The sequence below is a fragment of the Cebus imitator genome, unplaced genomic scaffold (genome assembly GCF_001604975.1).
Source record: "Cebus imitator isolate Cc_AM_T3 unplaced genomic scaffold, Cebus_imitator-1.0 Scaffold118, whole genome shotgun sequence".
NCBI classification, from domain to species: domain Eukaryota; kingdom Metazoa; phylum Chordata; class Mammalia; order Primates; family Cebidae; genus Cebus; species Cebus imitator.
Genome location: NW_016107433.1, coordinates 510648 through 531247, shown reverse-complemented (window position 1 = coordinate 531247; position 20600 = coordinate 510648). Strand labels below are relative to the sequence as shown.

At 56.1% G+C, this 20600-nt stretch overlaps 3 protein-coding genes across 16 annotated transcripts in view; 2 read left to right on the top strand and 1 right to left on the bottom strand.

Moving 5' to 3' along the window:
- The first annotated feature begins 2117 nt into the window (after positions 1-2117).
- On the top strand, positions 2118-8521 carry EXOC3L1 (exocyst complex component 3 like 1). Of its 6 annotated transcripts, none has more exons than XM_037742273.1 (14): positions 2118-2341; positions 2546-2682; positions 3115-3275; positions 3357-3576; positions 5099-5711; positions 5789-5906; positions 6043-6168; positions 6255-6355; positions 6565-6675; positions 7407-7536; positions 7643-7765; positions 7845-8000; positions 8091-8215; positions 8296-8521. In XM_037742273.1, exons 2-14 carry the CDS (start codon positions 2637-2639, stop codon positions 8483-8485), a joined length of 2220 nt encoding a protein of 739 aa, XP_037598201.1. In that variant the 5' UTR covers positions 2118-2341; positions 2546-2636; the 3' UTR covers positions 8486-8521. The 6 variants fall into 6 exon arrangements, with proteins under 6 accessions (XP_037598201.1, XP_037598200.1, XP_037598199.1 ...); XM_037742272.1 differs by having other exon boundaries at positions 3100-3275; XM_037742271.1 differs by having other exon boundaries at positions 2521-2682; positions 3100-3275.
- A 392-nt stretch (positions 8522-8913) lies between these two features.
- On the top strand, positions 8914-17881 carry KIAA0895L (KIAA0895 like). 4 transcript variants are annotated; one of them, XR_005201966.1, is made up of 8 exons: positions 8914-9648; positions 12872-13497; positions 13580-13723; positions 13953-14085; positions 15010-15315; positions 15411-15508; positions 16525-16846; positions 17286-17881. XR_005201966.1 is itself a non-coding variant. In XM_037742275.1 (8 exons), the coding sequence occupies exons 3-8, from the start codon at positions 12928-12930 to the stop codon at positions 16687-16689; spliced, it is 1416 nt and encodes a 471-aa protein (XP_037598203.1). In that variant the 5' UTR covers positions 8914-9632; positions 11838-12018; positions 12872-12927; the 3' UTR covers positions 16690-17878. The 4 variants fall into 4 exon arrangements, 3 of the variants coding, with proteins under 3 accessions (XP_037598203.1, XP_017394750.1, XP_017394751.1); XM_037742275.1 differs by adding an exon at positions 11838-12018 and having other exon boundaries at positions 8914-9632; positions 16525-17878; XM_017539261.2 differs by having other exon boundaries at positions 16525-17881.
- Positions 17748-20600, bottom strand: part of NOL3 (nucleolar protein 3) — a 5809-nt gene continuing 2956 nt past the window's right edge. For 3 of the 6 annotated variants that reach the window (XM_037742277.1, XM_017539280.2, XM_017539278.2), the window contains exons 2-4: positions 19013-19315; positions 18532-18867; positions 17751-18429 (exon numbers count right to left, since the gene is read on the bottom strand). In XM_037742277.1, the coding sequence (XP_037598205.1) occupies positions 18422-18429; positions 18532-18867; positions 19013-19307 (639 nt within the window). In that variant the 5' untranslated portion in view covers positions 19308-19315 and the 3' untranslated portion in view covers positions 17751-18421. Of the gene's footprint in view, positions 18430-18531; positions 18868-19012; positions 19319-19428; positions 19595-20600 lie in introns of those variants that run through there. The other 3 variants (XM_017539277.2, XM_037742276.1, XM_017539279.2) reach the window with 3 other exon arrangements.

The following is a 20600-nucleotide window of genomic DNA, read 5'->3' as shown; positions in this document are numbered from 1 at the left end:
AAGTGATTCTTCTGCCTCAGCCTCCCGAGTAGTTGGGACTAAATGCACGCGCCACCACGCCCAGCTAATTTTTGTAATTTTAGTAGAGGCAGGGTTTCACCATTTTGGCCAGGATGGTCTTGATCTCTTGACCTCGTGATCCGCCCGCCTCAGACTCCCAAAGTGTTGGGATTACAGGCGTGAGCCACTGCGCCCTGCCTATTCATATATATATATAGTTGGTTTTGTTTGTTTGTTTGTTTGTTTTAAATGGATCTTCGCTCCTGTCACCCAAGCTGGAGCACAATGGCACAATCTCGGCTCATCGAAACCTCTGCCTCCCGAGTTGAAGCGATTCTCCTGCCTCAGCCTCCCAAGTAGCTGGGTTACAGGCCCACGCCACCACACCCTGCTAATTTTGTATTTTTAGTCGAGACGCAATTTCTCCATGTTAGTCAGGCAGATCTCACTCAAACTCCTGACCTCAGGTGATCCACCCACCTCGGCCTGCCAAAGCGCTGGGATTACAGGTGTGAGCCACCTCGCCCCCTGGCCATTTTGTTATTTTTAACATTGTTGTTTCTTTCAGGTCAGGTTCTCTGGGAAATGGGACTCATTTTGCAGCAAGTTTGTTGGTGATCCACACCTTTTTTTTGAAGTGGGTCTCAATTTGTTTGTTGCCCAGGCTGGAGTGCAGTGGCAGGATCAATGCAGTCTCAGCTTCCTGGGCTTAAGCAATTCTCCCACCCCAACCTCCCAAGTAGCTGGGACCACAGGCATGCACCACCACATCTGGCTCGTTTATTTTGTTTTTGTTTTTCAGTCAGAGTCTCACTCTGTTGCCTAGGCTGGAGTGCAATGGCACAATCCGCTCACTGCTACCTCCGCCTCCTGGATTCAAGCAATTCTCCTGCCTCAGCCTCTTGAGTAGCTGGGATTACAGGCACCTGTCACCACACCCAGCTAACTTTCGTATTTTTTAGTAGAGACCGGGTTTCACCACGTTGGTCAGGCTGGTTTCGAACTCCTGACCTCGTGATCCGCCCACTTTGGACTCCCAAAGTGCTGGGATTACAGGTGTGAGCTTCTGCACCTGGCCGTTATTTTTAGTTTTTGTAGAGATGAGGGGCTCACTATATGGCCCAGGTTAGTCTCGAACTGGTGGGCTCAAGCTATCCTCCCACCTCAGCCTCCCACAATGCTGAGATTACAGGCGTGAGCCATCGCACCTGGCCAGGATCCACATCTTTAAGGGAGTAAAACAAGCAGAATTGGGCAAATGCAATTATATTATAGGCCTCAGCCTATTCTACTAGGACCTCTGAAATTGGGGTAGCACTACTGAAGGGTTCATGTTCACAAGATAGTACCAATGCCTTTGCAGCCCAATATTGACTGAGAGACTCAGTGGTGTAACCTCAGCAGCCTACACTCACATTTGGAGAATGAGTGCCTCTATCCTGAAAGGTGGATTTGGGTGGTGGACTGAACATCCACTAAATTATTACCACCTTGTAGTCCCTTTCCTGGGTCCCTGTAATTCTCAAGATAAACATAGCTGCCCAGTTGTGGTGACTCATACCTGTAATCCCAACACTTTGGGAGGCTGAGGCAGACAGATCGCTTGAGCCCAGGAGGCTGCAGTGAGCTATGATGGTGACACTGTACTCCAGCCTTGGTAACAGATCGAGACCCTGTCAAACAAAAAAGATAAACACACTTTTCATGACCCTCTCCTGCCACCCCTGGCCGCACCCCTCTTAACAACAGCCTGCCACCTCTCACTTCTCCGCAGAGGTACACACCCTCCTCAGAGTCAGGTCAACACAGTTTCCATCCTGTGATGTTGACGTCATCTACATTCATATCTGCACACTGCCCACCACCCCAGGTTGAGGCCAAGTCTAGCAAATCCCTGTCTCCTGTTCTGAGCTAAGAGGTTCTGGGAGGGCTGGTCAAGACTTGTTGATCACAAGTACATCCCGCCCATCCACCCCCTCCCCCACCCACCCCCTCCCCCACCCCCCCCACCCCCNCCCCCGCTCAGGGAAGTGGCGCCCAGCCCTCCCCACCCTCCATGCAAATGCTTTTTCCTGTTGGGAATAAAATGCCAGAGACTCAGCTTCCTTCCTTTCTGTCTGTGGCCTTGGGGAGGGAGGAGCCTTGGTGGGAAAAAAGGGCTTCTGGGCTGGGGAGTGGGAGAGACTTCCTTGGGGAGAGGAATTCAGCTGCACGCTGGAGTCAGCTGGAGTCACCCAGGCCCTGACGAGTGGCAGGCATGCCCAGCTCCATTGGGGGAAGAGGGCTGTTCTCAAGGTCAAGATCATTTGTGGAGGGCGAACTGGACGCCTGATCAAATCTGGTAAGTTCTGTACCAAATTGTCCTGTGCAGCTCAGAGCAGGACCAGGGTCCAGTTGAGACCTGTGCCCACCCTGTCTCACTTGGCATCTTCAGGGGCATAACTGGGAAACCTAGCAGGCAAAGCCTCCCAGGTGCCCACTGCATCACACCTCCTCCCTCTCATTTCCTGAGAGGACCAGGAAGAACCTCCTTCCTCCTTCTCAGAAGGGCCTAGACAGAGGCAGCAGCTCAGAGGGGCATCTACTCTGCCTGCTTGCCCCGGGCCCACCTCAGCCCCGGCTCCACCAGGCCCGCAATGGACTCAGCAGCCAAGGATGAAATGCAGCCCACGTTGTCCCCTGGTATGAACCTTCTAAGTGGGCTGGGGGAGGAATGATGGCAACAAAGATGGGACTGGATGGGTATGGTGGCTCACACCTGTAATCCCAGCAATTTGGAAGGCCGAGATGGGTGGATGACCTGAGGTCAGGAGTTCAAGACTAACTTGGCCAGCATAGTGAAACCCGTCTCTACTAAAAATACAAAAGCTAGCTGGGCATGGTGGCACACGCCTATAATCCCAGCCCCTCGGGAGGCTGAGGCTGGAGAATCACTTGAACCCTGGAGGCGGAGGTTGCAGTGAGCTGAGATCACCCCATTGCACTCCAGCCTGGGCAACAGAACGAGACTCTGCCTCAAAAAAAAATAAATAAATAGAAAAGAAAGATGGGACTAGGGGCATTGGGCCCTCCCCCTCCCTGACTGACATGGCTACCCAGGCTCTTCCTGCCCAGGGCCTGAGTGGCCGGAGCAGGAGCGGGCAGAGCGGCTAGCCCGGGGTGCAGCGCTCAAGTGGGCCTCGGGCATCTTCTACCAGCCGGAGCAGCTGGCCAGGCTAGGCCAGTACCGCAGCCGAGAGGTGCAGCGTACCTGCTCCCTGGAAGCACGCCTCAAGGTAGGCATGGAGCAGGGTGGGGTGGGTGCTGGGACTGTGCTGCAGGGTTGGCCAGGCCTCACTGGCTCCATCTCTCCACAGTCAGTGATGCAGTCATACCTGGAAGGCGTGCAGACGGGTGTGTGGCAGCTGGCCCGGGCCCTTGAGTCCGTGCAGGAAACCCGGGAGGCCCTGAGCCAGGCTTGTGGGTTGCTCCAGGGTGTGTCCCAGGCCTCACAGCCCCTACAGCCCCTACGGGAGCAGGTTGCCCAGCACAAGCAACTGCAGGCCCTGTCTCAGTTGCTGCCTCGGCTACGGGCAGGTGAGATGCAGGGATCCTGGTCCTCAGTCTCCAACAGTCAGTCCACAAACACCCATCCCTGACCAAAGGGCTGGGGCACTAGATGGGGAACCATATAGAGCGGCGCACCAGGGACCTTCCAGAGAGTAGCCCAGGCTGCCCATGGCCTATGAGGCAGGGTGCAAATCGGCTCATCCTGGGGTTCCCAAGCGTGGGATGCCTGAGTTGGGACAGACACCCAGTCACGTGACTCTGGCCACCTGCTTACCAATATATTGAAACTCTTCCTTAACAGAGTGGCTGAGTGACTACTGGCAGGGCCCCTCGATTTCCCCTGCCCTCCCTCCAGCATCCTCAGCTTTTTCGTGTTCCATGAGCTCACGCATTGCCCTCTGGCCCACCTGGCCTCTAGGACATTGCCAAGATCCTCAGATTGGCCAGTACTCTACTGGTTATTTTTTTATTTGTGGTTTTTTGTTTATGTGTCTTTTTTTTTTTTTTTAGTTTTAGTTTTTATTTTGAGAGGGAGTCTCGCTCTGTCGCCAGGCTGGAGAGCAGTGGCTGGATCTCGGCTCACTGCAACCTCTACCTCCTGGGTTCAAGCAATTCTCCTGCCACAGCCTCCCGAGTCGCTGGGACTACAGGTGTGTGTCACCACGCCCGGCGAATTTTTGTGTATTTATTAAAGACAGGGTTTCACCATGTTGGACAGGACAGTCTCGATTTCCTGACCTTGTGATCTGCCCTCCTTGGCCTCCCAAAGTGCTGGGATTACAAGCACGAGCCACTGTGCCCGGCCTATTATTATTGTTATTATTTTTTTGAGACAGAGTTTCGCTCTTGTTGCCCAGGTTGGAGTGCAATGTTGCGATCTCAGCTCACTGCAGCCTCTGCCTCCCAGGTTCAAGCAATTCTCCTGCCTCAGCCTCCTGAGTAGCTGGGATTACAGGCATGCACCACCACACCCAGCTAATTTTGTATTTTTAGTAGAGATAGGGTTTCTCCATGTTGGTCAGGCTGGTCTCGAACTCCCTACCTCAAGTGATCTGCCCGCCTCAGCCTCCCAAAGTGTTGGGATTACAGGCATAAGCCACCTTGCCAGGCCCTTTTGTTTGTTTTTTATTTTGTTTTGTTTTTGAGACAGAGTCTCACTCTGTCACCCAGGCTGGAGTGCGGTGGTGCAATCTCGGCTTACTGCAACCTCCACCTCCCAGGTTCAAGTGCTTCTCCTGCCTCAGCCTCCTGAGTAGCTGGGATTACAGGCACCTGCCACCGCACCTGGCTAATTTTTGGATTTTTAGTAGAGATGGGATTTCACTATGTTGGCCAGGCTGGTGTCAAACTCCTGACCTCAAGTGATCTGCCCACCTCAGCTTCCCGAAGTGCTGGGATTACAGGTGTGAGCCACTGTGCCCAGCTTACTTTACTGATTATTAAATATTTTATATATCACCCCAGCCCTGGGCCTTAGTATCCCCTGCTGTAGACATTGAGGTGTTGGGAAGGCTGAGACCCAAGGCTGTCTCCTTTTCATCCTCATCAGTGCCAGCCGCAGTGGCCCACACAGAGATCCTGATTGATGCCCAACAGTTCTTGGAGGCATATGTGAGCCTTCGGGAGCTGGAACAGCTGCGAGAGGATACATGGGCACTCCTGGGAGTCCTGGAGTTGCCAGTCTTCCAGGGGCTGGACCTTCTGGCTGAGGCACTGGGCCAGGCTGTGGAAGCAGCTGCAGGGACTGCAGGGAAGCTGGCACGGGAGGACCCAGCCCTTCTGGTGGCTGCTGTGCGTGTGGCGGAGGTAGAGACTGGACGAAAACCTCCCCTAGGCCAGGCCCCCCGGGACTGGCGGCAGCGCTGTCTGCGGGCACTGCAGGAGGGTCTGGAGCGGGCCCACTTCGGGTCACCTGTGCTGCCCGCGCCAGGGGCCCTAGCAGAGTGGCTGGAGGCTCTGCGAGTGGCCCTGCCAGTTGAGTTGGCCACAGCTGAGGCACTAGTAGCGCCTTGCTGCCCACCACACTACAATGTGGTCCAGCTATGGGCCTACACCCTGCACAGTGGCCTGCACCGCAGCCTGCAGCACCTCCTTACAGGGCCTGAGCTGGGAGCTGCTGATGCCTTCACCTTGCTGCACTGGGCACTGCATGTGTACCTAGGGTCAGTGCCCTTGGGGCAGCGGGACGTGGGGGATCAAAGGCTGGGGCTTGGTGTGACACCAGGCCATCCATCTCCAGGCAGGAAATGATGGGGAGCCTAGAGTTGGGGCCTGAGGCTGATGTATCCCAGCTGGAGCCTCTCCTGACCGTGGAGAACATTGAGCAGCTGGAGGCAACATTTGTGGCCAACGTCCAGGTGAATAGTTGGGGCACAGGTCCAGAGAAGCCCTACTTATCTGCTGTGGGCCTTGATCTGCAGAGTTGAATGTGTACCCATCTCTGGCAGGATCAGAGTCCTGCTACATTCCTTTGCCCCTGGCCCCTTCCCCCAGGCAAATGTGGCCCAGTGGCTGCAGAATGCACTGGATGAGGAGGTAGCTGAGTGGGGCTGGAAGCAGGAGCCCAACACAGACTCATCGGGCTCCTATTACTCACCATTGCCAGCCATTGTGATGCAGGTAGGTGGGAAGTGGCCAGAAGGCAGCAGTCTCCATGGAGCAAGGGAGAGGAGGCTTTGCCAATGGCTGCTCATTTCTGCCTGCAGATCCTGGAGGAGAACATTCGTGTGGCCAGCCCGGTCAGTGAGTCACTGCAACGGCGGGTGCAAGGCATGGCACTGTCAGAACTGGGCGTATTCCTGAGGAGGTCTGCAGAGGCACTCACCCATTCCTGATCCCTGTCCCTGCTCCCCAGGCAGCCCAAAGGGGGTCTGGGTGAATAAGACACAGCACAGGGAAAGAGTTCTGTCAATCAAATACTTGGGTATCTTGGAGGTGGGACAGGAGTACCAAGGACTAGGGTTGTGGGGGTGCCAGCATAGCAGCAAGTCCAGGAGCCGCCTCTGCCCATTGCAGCTTCAGTGATGCACTGATCCGATTCTCCCGAGACCACCTCAGGGGGGAAGCAGTGGCCCCTCATTACGTGCCCTACTTACTGGCCACCCTCAACCACCAGTCAGCACTCAGGTACCAGAAGGCCCCCAGGGAGCCCCATCTTCCCTAACCCCCTATAGAGTATCTATTTTGCATGGACCCAGCCCACACTAGGACAGTAGGGAGTTTGGACTCACATCACCTGGGGGGTTCCAATTTTAGTTCTGCTGATTTCTAGCTGTGTGACCTGGGATGAGTTACCTAATCTCTCTGAATCTCACTTTTCTCAATATTATGTGGGTACTAATGGAATATTCTGAGAATCACATGAGGTAACATGCACAGTGCCTGCCTGGCACAGTGTCAATTGTTCATTCATCCAGCAAATATTTATCAAGGCCCGACTCTGTGCCAGTAATGCCTGGGGTTACAGTTGAGTGCACACACACACACACACACACACACACACACTCCCTCTTGGGTAGTGTGTTCTTTTTGGTGGGGTCAAGGAGGACAAATTAGTGATGATTTTTACTCCCTCCCCACTAGGATAGTGAGGAAATGAGGAAATAGAAACCGAAAGAATGTTTTGCTCAAGGTCGCACCGCGAATTACAGTCAGGTCCCACTGGGCTGTGTCCTTTGTAGCTCGCGGAGCGCCCGCCTCCCAGCCCTGGTCCTTGCCTGAGACTAGAAGTGCAGGGAGCCGTTCTCGCTCCCTCCCGCCAAACACTTACCCCACAAGGTGGCGCCCGAGGGGTTGGACCATCTAGGGCCATGCGGGCCTTGGCCTTGGTCCTGAAGCCGTAGCTTTGCTCGGTCCAGCTCCTCAGTGTCTGTCCTGCAGCTGGACGGGGCGGCTTCAGGGGCCTTGGCTCCAGTGGAAGCTGCGCTGGACGATTTGCAGAGGAGGATCTGCCGCTTGGTGTTGGAGGCGCTGCTGGCGGAGCTCCAGGTGAGGCATTCTTCAGGTCGGCATCGGAGCAGGAGGTGCAGAGGTGGAGGTACAGCGTAAGTACAGGAGTCTCCGCGGAAATGCCAGGTCTGGATCATTTCCCCAGCCCTTGTTCGCGACTTTGCCCTCGCGCCGGTGGCTGTCGAGCCCTGAGCTACTAGAAAGTGTGTGCAAACGGACAGAGCGCTTCTGTCGGGACTTCTGGCGCGTGCGGAACCCCACGGTTCAGGTGCGTTGGGGGAAAAGGCTGGAGAAGGAGTGGTGCGGGTAAGAGAGGCAACCTGCACCCGCCTGATTACCTCCCGCAGGTGCTGCTGGCTGAGGCCGAGCGCGCCGTGGTGCTTCAGTACCTGAGCGCGCTGATGCAAGGCCGCCTGGTGTGCCGCGGAGCCGACGAGAGGACCCAGGCGGCCGAGCGCCTGGAGCACGATGCTGCTCAGCTTCAGCAGCTTTTCCTCGGTTTGGTGAGAGCTTCTTGGGCGGGCAGACGGGGAGAGTCTCAGTGGTTGGGTGGGAGACCAGGGCCGGCTGAAACCCTACCCCGACGTGCTTAGGGCCTGGAGGAGAGCGCGCACTGCGCGCCGGTGCTGCTCGCCCTGAGGAAGCTGCTGAACCTCCACGACCCCGCGCTTCTGGGCCTCGAGGTGGCTTGCCTGCGGCAACAATTTCCCGATGTGAGGTGCGGACGGGGGTCGGGGAGGAAGGAGAAGCCGGAAGGGGGACAAGGGCCGGGCTGATGTGCCCCTGTTGCCCCTACAGCGAGGACCACGTCTCCGCCCTCTTGGACCTGCGCGGGGGCTTGTCCCAAGAGCAGCGCCTGGCCGCGCTCAGCTTCCTTAAGGCTGGGCCGCCGCCCTCGCCCTGCGCTGACCGCCGCGCCCTCTTCAGTCTTGTGCCTGCACCAGCGCCTGAGTCGGCCTCCTGCCTGCGCTCGGGGTTCTGCGCCTGAGCCCCGCTGTCCGCAGAATAAACCACGGCTCCTGGACCCGCGTCTGTGTGTGTTGGAGAAGGGGTCGAATAAAAGTGCCCGCGAAGGTTGGGGGAATCCTTGCACAATGACACGCCCAAGGTATCCTGGCTCCCGTACTGGTACACGAGCTGCGCCCCTTCTAGGCAGGCATTGGCCCTCTGTGCGGACTGCGTTTCCCGAGGCCGCGGACTAGGCTCTACGTCTCGGCACCCAGGCAGTGAGCGGAAGTCTCGGCCGCCCTGGCAGCCTGTGAGCCTTTGAATCCAAGAAACCCAAGGGGGCCTTCGGAAGGGGGCGGGCCCAGGACCACGAACACGCCCCCTCGCCCCGGCCTGGCCCCGCCCCCAGTGGCCTCGGGGACGCGCCGGCGCGGAGACTGACGCGAAGCCCCCAGCCTTCCTAAGAGCGTGCGCGCGCCCGAGGGTGTGCGTCATCGGCGTTGGCTCCCGGCGGCTGGGTGGTCGGTGGCCGGTGTAGCAGAGCGGGGGCTGCGGGCGGCAAGAAGAGGAGCGAACAGGTGGGGGCGCGGCACGCGGACAGAACCCCCACAAAGGCCGGGAGGAGGCGCGCGACGCGACCTTTCCTGATCTCCGGGAGAATCCTTCACTCCATTGTCTCCTGGCCCCACCCTCCATTGGGCACGCCCTTCGCCTTATCTTACGCCGCTTATTGGCTGCATGTCACGCCCTTCCTCGATTTCTGGTTTCCCATTGGCTCTTCGCCTTATCCTCTCCCGGGGCTTCTTATCGGCACAGGCCACACCCTCTCATTTGTCACCAGACCCCGCCTTTAGTAGTCGGGGGCTCCTCCCCCATCCATCCTTTAATTATGCACCTAGTGCTGGGTGCTTCGTACACTAGGGTGAATCAGACCCGGTTCCTGCCTTCGGGGAGTTCAGGGGATGGTGGGAGGACACGGACCTAGGATCCGACAGTGACAGCTCTGAGTAAAAAAGTCGCCGAAGCAGTGGGACTCTAGACGCGGGGAAGGCTTCCTGGAGGAGGTGAGGCCTAAAGTGAGACTTGAAGAATGCTTAAGAGTTTGCTCCAGAAATATATTGCAAGGACATTCTTGGCGGAAGAACCCGAGACACGAAAGGAACGCGTTTTCTGGTAATTTCGAGGAGGTATGTTGAATGAAAGGTGAGATGGAGGGGAGTGGCCCAGGTAGAAGCCTGTAAAGGGTGAGGAGTCCAGAAAAGTGTAGTTAGTTAAAGGGAGTAAAGCCTGAGACCTGAAGTCTTTTCAAGCAGCTGGTCATTAGGCAGGGTAGAAGGGAGTAGAGACGGAGAAGATGAGGTCTAGGTAGTGAAGCAAAGTGCAGGGAAGGAATAATTCTAGTTCTGATAGGAGCAGGGCTCTTGGGTTCATTTATTTATTGAGCAACTGCTCTAGGCCAGGCACTGTTCTGGGGACACAGCTGGGAATGTTGGAAAGGATAAAACAGAGAACCATCAAATATACCTATCATGTAAATATAAAGTGTACTGAAGTACACTTCAGATGGTGATGACTGCTACAGAGAACAATTTGGGAAAGGGAAGATAGTTGAGAGGGGAGAGGAGATTTACTATTTTATAGTGGGCATGTTCTTAGAGAGGCTTTTCTTTTCTTTTTTTTTTTTTTTGTGAGATAGAGTTTTGCTCTTGTTGCCCAAGCTGGAGTGCAATGGCACAATCTTGGCTCACTGCAACCTCTGGCTCCTGGGTTCAAATGATTCTCCTGCCTCAGCCTCCCAAATAGCTGGGATTACAGGCATGTGCTACCACGCCTGGCTAATTTTGTATTTTTAGTAGAGACAGGGTTTCTCCATGTTGGTCGGGCTGGTCTTGAACTCCTGACTTCAGGTGATCCGCCTGCTTCAGCCTCCCAAAATGCTACAGGCATGAGCCACTGTGCCCAGCCTAAAGAGGCTTTTCCAGTAACATGATATTGATGCAGAGATTTGAGGAAAGTGAGTGACCCATGCCATTATATAGGGGGAGGAACATCCCAGACATATTCTGTTTGAAATGGATATATTCTGTTGATATGCCTGTCAAACATTCAAGTTGGGCTGGGTGCAGTGGCTCATACCTATAATCCCAAAACTTTGGGAGGTCAAGGCAGGGGGATCATGAGGCCAGGAGTTCAAGATCAGCCTGGCCAAGATGGTAAAACCTCATCTCTACTAAAAATACAAAAATTAGCCAGGCATGGTGGTGGGCAGCTGTAATCCTAGCTACTCGGGAGGCTGAGGCAGAGAACTGCTTGAACCCAGGAAGTAGAGGTTGCAGTGAGCCGAGATTGCACCACTGCACTCCAGCTTGGGCAACAGAAGTGAGACTCCATCTTAAACAAACAAACAAAAAACATTCAAGTGAAGACACTGCACTGACACTGGACATGATGGCGTGTGCCTGTGTTTCCAACTATTTTGAAGGCTGAGGTGGGAGGATCATTTGAGACCAAGAATTCACGACCAGCCTGGACAAATAGACCCTATCTCAAATTGCAATGAAATTGGCAACACTGGTCTAAAGTTTATGGAAGAAGTCTGAGCCAATGTATTTAAAACCACGAGAGTGGATGAGAACAGCTAGGGAGTGAACATAAATGCAGAAGTTTCCATAACAAGTCCTGGAGGGTTACAGTGTTAAGAGGTCAGGGTCATAGGGATTACCAGCAAGGGAGGCCAATGAGAAACAGCCAGTGAGGTAGGGGGAGAACTAAGTTTGAGTGTGTTTGGAAAACCAAGTGGACAGCATGTTTTCAGGATGCAGTGATTAACTATATTGGGTGCTGATCCATATGAAGGTCATTGCTGGTTATTGTTGACCTTGATCAAATCAATATGGATGGAAAGCAGGGAAGAAAAGGCTAATTGGAGTGAATTTAAGAGAGAATGGGAGGCCAGCCATGGTGGCTCACGCTTGTAATCCCTGCACTTTGGAAGGCCAAGGCGGGCAGATCACAAGGTCAAGAGATTGAGACCATCCTGGCCAACATGGTGAAACCCTGTTTCTACTAAAAATATAAAAATTATCTGGGAATGGTTGTGCGTGCCTGTAGTCCCAGCTACTTGGGAGGCTGAGGCAGGAGAATCACTTGAACCCAGGAGGCAGAGGTTGCAGTGAGCAGAGATCGCGCCACAAAAAAAAAACCAGGTGGCAGAGCAAGACTCCGTATCAAAAAAAAAAAAAAAAGAGAGAGAACAGGAAAGAAGGAACTGGAGACTGGGTATAGTTGACTCAAGGTATGTGGTGTAATAGGAGCAGATAGAGGGAGACCTAGCGGGGCTGTAGCTGGAAGAGTGTGGATTCTAGTGAGGGTTTTGTTTTGTTTTTTTTAAGATGGAGAAATAACAGCATGTGTTTGTGCTGATGGAAAGACTCCAGTAGAGAGGAAGAGATTGATGATGTAGGAGAGAGGAGAAATGCTGGAAGTGAGTCGCTGAGCAGGCAAGGGAGCTCGGCAGCTGGAGCCTCTCCAGGCAGTCTCTGGGGAGAGACTGAGTCCTGGAACAGAGTTGGGATGAGCACCCTGACACTGGCCTTGGATGACCACTTGAAAAATCCCTCAGATAGGGGACAGGCCAGAGATTGGCTTGTTTGGATTTGCTGAAGCTTCCCTCTGCTCCCCAAAAGCAGATTCTAAATTTGGATTTCAACAGATGGCCCAGAGGAGAGAGGGGATTCTGGGGGGAGCTGGTGTTAAGTGTGGGGCCCTCAGACAGATTCAAATTGAGGCCAAATGGGCAGGAGGATGTGGATAAAGCCAGGTGGGTGGGCAGGGGTGGCACTAAGAAGATGCCATAGGCAGAAGGCAGCCCCTGAGGCCTTCTCACCTACCTAATCTGTCCAGGCAGCTGAGGCTGCACTGTACCACCTCCCAGATTTAGTGACTGCTGAGCACAGAGATTAGAATCAGGAGTAAGGGGCTCATTCCTTGCCTTCAGGAGCTCACAGGCTGAGAAGATTCCAGTAACCACCAATCTAGGTGGGTGTTTAAAACTCTTGCTTTTGGCTGGGTATAGTGGCTCATGCCTTTAATTCCAGCACTTTGGAAGGCTGAGGCAGGAGGATCGCTTGAGGCCAGGCATTGGAGGCTGCAATGAGCTATGATTATGCCTTTGCACTCCAGCTTGGGTGACAGAGGAAGACCCTATCTGAAAAAACAAAAATGAAAAAAAAAACCCTGCTTTCCCCCAGCCCAGTATACTTGGGCAAGTCTGCTGGAGGCAATGAATGCTGCAGCCATTCAGACCCCTGGTAGCAGAGCCTAGGCCCACCAAGGGCCCAGCAGAGGCAGTGTGGAGCACAGGGCCTGCAGGTACTCTGGTCACACCCACTCATGCTGGTCTCCACATGCCCTTCTGTGTCCCCAGAGGTCGACAGTGTGGGGACTTGGAGTGACTCAGCTGGATGTGACCCCCAGGACAGAATGGTGCTGGACTCGGGGGCTCAGGCGTATGAGCAGGCACCCCACAGCCCGCCTACCAGTCCCTCATCCCTGCGCCATAGGCTGAAGCCCTCAGACCGAGATGGGCCACCACTGTACCCCTGGTCTCAGTCCCTGGCCTTGCCTCTGGCTCTGGCAGTCCCCCCAGCACTGCAGCCCCAGCCTGAGCAGCAGCCCTTCTCACAGCTGCACTTGGACCACCGTGGCCACATGCGTCGCAGTGAGAGCACCTACACTGTAAATAGTACTGGCCGGCGGGGTCGTGGCACCCTGGGACGGCCTCCACCTGGACGGCGACGGAACCCAGGTGGGGGCACCCTGCGGCCTGCAGCCTCCCTGCCTCACATTGCTAAGACTCAAAGGGATGCAGGTCATGGTGCTAGCAAGAGCCCCTGCATGTTGGTGGCCCTGCGGCCAACCAACATGGACCGTGAGCGAGACAAGTTCTTCCAGTCCCATTACACCTACAATCCACAGTTCGAGTACCAGGAGCCCGTGCCCACTGCTGTGCTGGAGAAGTACTCTGAGGCCTCTGGACAGTTCATCCATCAGGTCAGTCCAGCCTGCCCACCACACCCTGGCCCTGACCACCCAAGGGGCTTGTCCTGACCAGCCACTGTGGCCCTGTGTACAGGCAATTGGCATCATTGAGGCTGTTCTGGAGAAGTTTGGAACCTATGAACACTTTGAGGCTGCCACTGGGGGGCAGCTGCTCACCAAGTGCCAGATATGGTCCATTGTGCGCAAATACATGCAGAAGGAGGGCTGCGTTGGGGAGGTGAGCTTGTCCTGCCTGCAGAGCCCCTCCTCTACATGCCCCAAATCAGGATGTCTTGTGGGTGGTCCCAGGCAAGCTCCACACCTGACCAACCCCTGCCCCTGCCCCAGTGAGGTGGGAGCTGTTTCTGAGCAGAGGTGGTGGAGGGCAGGTGTCCTGGCCAAGTGTCTGGCCACCTGCATCCTGGCCCCGGGCTGGTGGCCATGGCTCAGAGCATTGCCACCTGCAGGTTGTGGTGCAGCTGAGTGAGAATCTGCTGTCCCAGGCAGTGATGATGGTGGAGAACAGCCGGCCCACATTAGCGATCAACCTGACCGGAGCCCGCCAGTACTGGTTGGAGGGCATGCTGCGGCATGAGATAGGTCAGGATGTGAACATCTGGGCGGTGGGGTAGGCATGAAAGGGGACTGGGAGGTGGGAGGGGTGGGAAGGAGGGACCCCAGTAACTCCCCTTTTTGTTTCTCCCCCTTCCCTCCTGAGGTCGGGGCCTTCCCTTCCTGAGCAGCTACCTCCTCCTTTTGGCTCTCAGAGGTAGGCCAGAACATGCCTGCCCACACTCTGGGCGCGCCCTCATCTCTTGCTCCTTTTGGGTATATTTTTCTCTCTCCTTCCTCTCCGACTTGTCTTGGCAGTGGGGGCAAGGTTGATGAGGCCCTGACAGGCCAGAGGGAGAACCCTCAGGGTCCCATCAGGCTAGCCACCACGCGGGCCCTCCAGGGTGGAAGTCCAGATCCTGGGAATGGACTTGGCTTGAGGACACACGGGGCCTGGTTTAGGAGGGGACAGGCCAGGCTGGGCAGGAGGGCGCAGGGCACTAACCACTATTCCTATCTGTCTGTCCCTCTTCCTCGGCAATACTGTTGCTGTGGGCAAGAGGTGTTCTTTACCAGGGGCATCAGCGTGACTGTTCAAAATGATATGGGCACCCAGGATGTTGGGCAGGGTGGTATATGTATTCTTGTGCTCAGGAGGGCTGGGGGCAATGTCAGTTCGGGAGAGTTCGTACACGTGCGTAGGTGTGTGTGTGTGTGTAGGGTGGGGGACAGATGGATGGGAGAGGATTCATGTATGTGAGCCTCTGTGGATCCTTAGGTGCGAGTCTACTGGAGGAGGGCTCCACGCTGCCTGGGGCTGGGAGAACTTGTGTGGTAGCCTGAGTTAGGGAGCATGAGGATGGAAATGTCACGGCCAGAGCCCCGGGCCGGGTGGAAGAGGGCCTGGGCTGGGCTCACAGGTGGGTCCCCAAACGCCCCGCCCAGCGCCACCTCCTCTCGCCCTCCCCGCAGGCACCCACTATCTGCGGGGCGTGAACAACGCGCGCCAGCCGTGGCACAACGCGGAGGGCCGGCTGCGGTACGGGCTGCGGCCGGCAAACCCCACAGAGGAGGGCCTGGCCAGCCTGCACAGCGTGCTGTTCCGCAAGCAGCCATTCCTGTGGCGCGCCGCGCTGCTCTACTACACCATTCACCGCGCTGCGCGCATGTCCTTCCGCCAGCTCTTCCAGGACCTGGCGCGCTACGTGCAGGACGCCAACGTGCGCTGGGAGTACTGCGTGCGCGCCAAGCGCGGCCAGACAGACACCTCGCTTCCGGGTGGGCGCCAGCGTAGGGGAGGTCCCTAGGGTGGGGCGGTCTAGAGGCAGGGCCTCGGGCGAGTGGCGGGGCTCACCGACTTCCCGCGCTCCCAGGTTGTTTCAGCAAGGACCAGGTGTACCTAGACGGCATCGTGCGCATTCTGCGACATCGCCAGACCATCGATTTCCCGCTGCTGACCTCACTGGGCAAGGTGAGGGACTGTGGACCTTGAGAGCCTCAGCCAGCTCCCTGCTTTGCCATAGTATACCCTGAGCCTCAGATTGGTACTGGACTGAGGGTTGGGTGTCAGGCCTCTGCTGGCGGGGGAAGCGTGGGTGGAAGTGAGAACAAGAGATGAAATGATTCTGACAGCTAAAACCAGGTGCCTAATGGAGGCTGCAGGTGTGTTTAGAAACTGCATCTCAAAGGAGGTGAACATTCCAGGCCAAGGGAGCAATCAGGAAGGCCAGGGGAAGGAGGCTGCAGAAATGGACAGGGACCAACTCTCTGGCACTGGCATTTGTGCCAGCCCAAGGAAAGTGGACCTCGTCTGAAGCAACAGGGAGTGGGAGGAGCTTTAAGCAGAGGAGTGGCACTGATAATTTGCTTTAGAAGGCGCCCTCTGGATGTTTTATGGGAGGTGGATTGGAGAGAGGCCTAGGGAAGGGAGGGAAAGGGCATGAGGAGGAGGCCTTTCCTGTCACTCCTGCAGAAGGGATGGTGGTCTGGTCTAACCAGTGGCCATGGGGTTTGAGAGGAAGGGACTAGCTGGAGGGCTCTTCAGCGAGGGGAATCATTTTAACTCAGTGGCTTCCCTGATGGGAGGGTGAGAGTCCAAGCCCCCTCCCTGGAATCTGACCTGGGTGACTGTGAAGAGGGTGGAGCTGGCATAAGCTGGCACCCAGGAGTTGACCGTTGGATATGGGGCCAGTCTGAGGGCTATCCAGGGGAAGACGTTAAGGAGGCAGTTGGATGCCCATGTTTGGAGGTGAGGGGAGAGGGGTTGTGGGACATCTCTGACAAATAGAAACTATTGAGAGAAAAAGCAAAGACCCAGGATTAAGCCTAGAATGTTGCAGTACAAAACGTTGTAGCTGCTTGTGGATCAGGAAGGGAGAGGAAGGAGTCCCGGAGCAGAGGGCAGTAAGCTGTAAGCAGTGGGCTGGAACCAGCCACCTGAAAGTCAGGGGCTGCTGCCTATGCCTGATACCCAGCTTCCTCCTGCAGGTGTCCTATGAAGACGTGGACCACCTGCGGCCCCATGGGGTGCTGGATAATACCCGGGTGCCCCACTTCATGCAGGACTTGGCACGCTACCGGCAGCAGCTGGAGCACATCATGGCCACCAACCGGCTGGATGAGGCAGAGCTGGGTCGTCTGCTGCCAGACTAATGTCAATTGAGGGCTGCAGGCAGAGGCCCTGGACAGAAGCTCCAGATGGGCCCCCAGAACATGAAGCTGTTTGCTCTGTGCTTCCACGGCCTGGGTGTTTCTTGGGGGTGTTGAGAGGGCAGGAGCATTCCATGAGGAGGAGCGGCAACATCAGAGGGTTTGTGTCCATTGCTAGCCTTCTTGGGGCCTGGGGACTTGCAGCAGCATGTCTGGCAAATTGAGTTGCCCTCCGCCTTGCAGCTCTCGGTTGAACAGAGGGAAGGCATGGGGGCAGGAAGGGAGCTGAGCGTTGATGGGGATGGGGTGGTTTGGGAATAGAAACTTGTTCTTGCATGAGATGGCTTTGGGTGTCGGGGTACTCCAGTGTCTCCCTTCCCCCACCTGGCCCCTCGGTGCTCCTTCAGCATTTGTGCTGTCTACCTCTCACTGGGTCCTGGTGGGGGTTGGGATCCCTTCTCCTGGGGTGATTGATGGCCTGAGCCTGGGGTCAGTAGAGACCCAGCTGGTCTGGGGTATTCTTTCCAACACTTTGCCTTTCTCACTGATTATGTATTTATTCCATATTTATGCGCTCTATTTTCTGTGGTGGGGAGCAGCAGCTCCTGAAGATTCCATGGGGAGAACAGGATACTCCTTACTGGAAGGCACCGATTTTCCCAGCCCCACTCACATCACACACACACACACACACACACACACACACACACACCACACACACACACACACACACACACACACAGTGATTCAGTGATTCAGGCCTTGTGAGTCAAGCCCAAAAGTTCCCTTGGCCCTGTCCCCACCCCCTCCACTGGCCTCTGCTGTTCCTGTCTCACTCTCACAGCTGGTCTCTGGCAGAGGTTAGCACAACCTAGGAGGAGCTGCAATTGTGCCTGAGGGACAGGCCCCTAGAGTTTGGTGGCCCAAGTCCTGAACCCCTCCTAGACCAGGTGAGGTGCACAGGTGGTTGCTGCTTCCAGTTTCCCTTCAGACTTAGCTGTGTGAGCCCCATTCCTATCCTCTGGCCTTAGTTTTCCCATCTGTAAAACTCAGAAACGCAGTTGGAAAGTCCTTATTCATATAGTCAGCAAATATAATATGTGTACAGCGCCTTTTGTGTAAGTTACTAGTCAGAATCCTCACTGAGCTCCCAGTCCAGAGGGAAGCCAGACAATTAAAACAGTAATGACAATGATGTCTGTGGCCTCTGTCTACTCCCCTCTTTCTGCTCCCCTCTTCTAGTCTCACCTCTCAAGGCTGTGAGCTCTAAGCCCTCCCTACATGGAGAGAAGTCCCCCTCCCTTTGCTACATGTTAAGCCCAGGGACTTGCATGGGGTTGAGCTGGTACCTACGCAGGCTGCCAAGTGGCTCATTAGGGAAAATGGGTTGTGTATGTGGGCATGAGGGTCAGGACCATGTCCCACCAGGGCACTGGGTCTGAGGTCTCCAGGGTGCAGCCTGGGCTCCTAAGGGCAGATTAGGACTGAGGACTGGGTGGTGACTGTGGTGGGCTTGGGGCTGCCCAGGTCACTGGGACTCAGGGGCACCCACCCTCAGTTCCTAGGCAAACAGCCAGAATCGTGGAGAGAGCCCAGGTCCTTGCTGACCCTCCAGAGTTTCTCCACTTCTAGCGGTACTGGGCTAGACCGAGCCTTGGTGGCATCTGATCCAGCTCCGGCAGCATCCCAGGTCCTATCCAGCATGGGCGGGCACAGTCGGTCAGCGTTCTGGGCTTCAGGAATCTAAAGATGACGGGGACAGTTGTCAAGGAGGTGGGGCCTGCCATCCGCTCCCCAGGCGATACCCTCCCGCCAAACCAGCTCAGGGTTTGGGTGGCCTCACACCTTCGGACTCGTCCCCTTCCTCGAAGTCGGGCTCGGGCTCTGGGTCAGGCTCGGGCTCTGGGTCAGTCTCGGGCTCTGGCTCCAGTTCCGGCTCTGGTTCTGCCTCGGGCTCGGGTTCCAGCTCCGGCTCTGGTTCAGCCTCTTCAGAGTCCTCGGCTTCCAGCTCTGGCTCTGGTTCCTCTGGGGTCCCGGATTGCACCGCCTCGGAGCCCTCAGGGCCCCCGGGCTCGTCAGGGTCTGAAGCTCTGGGCAGCCCGGGGCATGTGGTCCCCGAGCCGGGTGCCTCAGGCGTCCAGTGGCCTGGGCACGGAGGGTCATAGCTGCGGTCCCGGTAGCCTGGGACAGAAATGGAAGTGACTGAGGCTCAATTGACCCCGGTGCAGTTTCACACTCGCCTGCTTCAGGGGGAGACGACAACCCCGCCCTCCCCGGACCTTTGCTCCGCCCCCTCCCTGCCCTAGGCCCGGCCCTGTGCGCTTACCCGGGCCCACGTGCTGCCAGTCCCAGGCGGGGTCCGGCGCGCCAGTGGTACGATGGGCACAGCGCAGCAGCTCCTGGCAGGCAGCCTCGCCCTTGCCCTGCACCAGCAGCAGTAGGCGGCGCACCCTGCGCTCGGCATCAGGCAGTGAATCCAACGCCTCATACTCAGGCCCGGTGAGCACGCCCCGTGCCAGCAGTGCGTCCAGCAGCAGCCCAGAGTCCGCCTGCAGCGTCTCGACCAGGCGTTTCCGCTCGCGGTCTATAGTCTCCGACGCCCGCTCCTGCGCATTGCCCATTGTTGGAGCTGCTTGGGGAAAGGGGAGAGAAGTAATAGGGGGTTGCCCTCCTTGCTCTCCGCGCCGCCTCTGACCTCTCTCAATGCCTCCAGTGAACACCTGGGCTGGGGTCTAAGTTCACCTTGATCCCAGCCTCCAGTCAGCTCCGCAAGCACAGGACCTGGAGGCCAACACAGGGAACTCAGCGTCCTGTCTCCTCCTCAGGCTCCTCCTTCTGTCCCTAAACGTCAGCCGTGGCTCTCCTCTCCCCTGCCTCTCCCAGGAGTCGCATCCACTCTCTGAATGCCCTCCCCAACCAGGACCTTCTGAGCTCCAGCCCCGGCAGATCTGAGCCGGGTTCAGACCCTGTTTATCCAAACTATTGCCTTTCTCTCAAATCTACTTCCCCACCTATCCAGGCAGAAAAACCTAGGATTGAAGCTGATACTCCACACCCAGCTTGCAGACAAGTCCTTTCCAGTCTGTCTGCCGAATATTTCTCTCACCATCCTCAGCACTTACTAAGTCTAGCCTTCTGCCCCCTGTTTTGGCCCCGCAGAACCTGGGATCAGAGCTCCCTGCTTCCACACTCTCCCCTCCAATCCCCTCTGCACCCAGAGCATAAAGTGCTGACAGCCTCCCTGCCCCTCTTCCCTTACCTTGACCCTGAGATGCAACTTCACAAGACAAGCCCTTCCAAGCAGGATGCCCCTGCATCCTCTCACCAGCTGCGACCCCAATGTGGTCTCATGACCCTTCCTGGTCCCCTGATTCCTGAGCAAAGATACCAGAATCTTTTTCAGGCCTAGCTCTGACCGAGATCTCTTGATATCACCTGAGACCCACCTATCTCCCTGCTGACCTGGGAATGACCTACAAACATTTTGTTTGATCTTAAAGTACCTAGGGCCTAGCTCATACAAGCTACCAACAAATGCTCACCAAACTTGGATTTTTCTCCATGATTTTCCTCCATAGATCTCCCTATTTTGAGAGACTGTATGGTTTTTTGTTTGTTTGAGATGGAGTCTCGCTGTTGTGCAGTGGTACCATCTGGGCTTACTGCAACTTCAGTCTCTCGGGCTCAAGTGATTCTTGTGCCTCAACCTCCAGAGTAGCTGGGATTACAGGTATGCACCACCACGCCTGGCTAATTTTTGTATTTTTAGTAGAGACAGGGTTTCATCATGTTGGCCAGACTGGTCTTGAACTCCTGACTTCAAGTGATCCACTGCCTTGGGCTCTTAAAGTGCTGAGATTACAGGCATGAACCACCACGCCTGGCTCATGAGAGACTATCTCTACCAAACAGCA

Excerpts from the sequence above, each read along its gene's own strand:
- EXOC3L1 (XM_037742272.1), top strand. The coding sequence starts at position 2,637 with ATGGACTCAGCAGCCAAGGATGAAATGCAGCCCACGTTGTCCCCTG. Across the intron at positions 6,356-6,564 it reads CTGGGCGTATTCCTGAGGAG|CTTCAGTGATGCACTGATCC; the intron begins GTCTGCAGAGGC and ends TGCCCATTGCAG. Across the intron at positions 6,676-7,406 it reads AACCACCAGTCAGCACTCAG|CTCCTCAGTGTCTGTCCTGC; the intron begins GTACCAGAAGGC and ends TGCTCGGTCCAG.
- KIAA0895L (XM_017539261.2), top strand. Across the intron at positions 13,498-13,579 it reads CTGGACAGTTCATCCATCAG|GCAATTGGCATCATTGAGGC; the intron begins GTCAGTCCAGCC and ends CCCTGTGTACAG. Across the intron at positions 14,086-15,009 it reads CATGCTGCGGCATGAGATAG|GCACCCACTATCTGCGGGGC; the intron begins GTCAGGATGTGA and ends CCCTCCCCGCAG.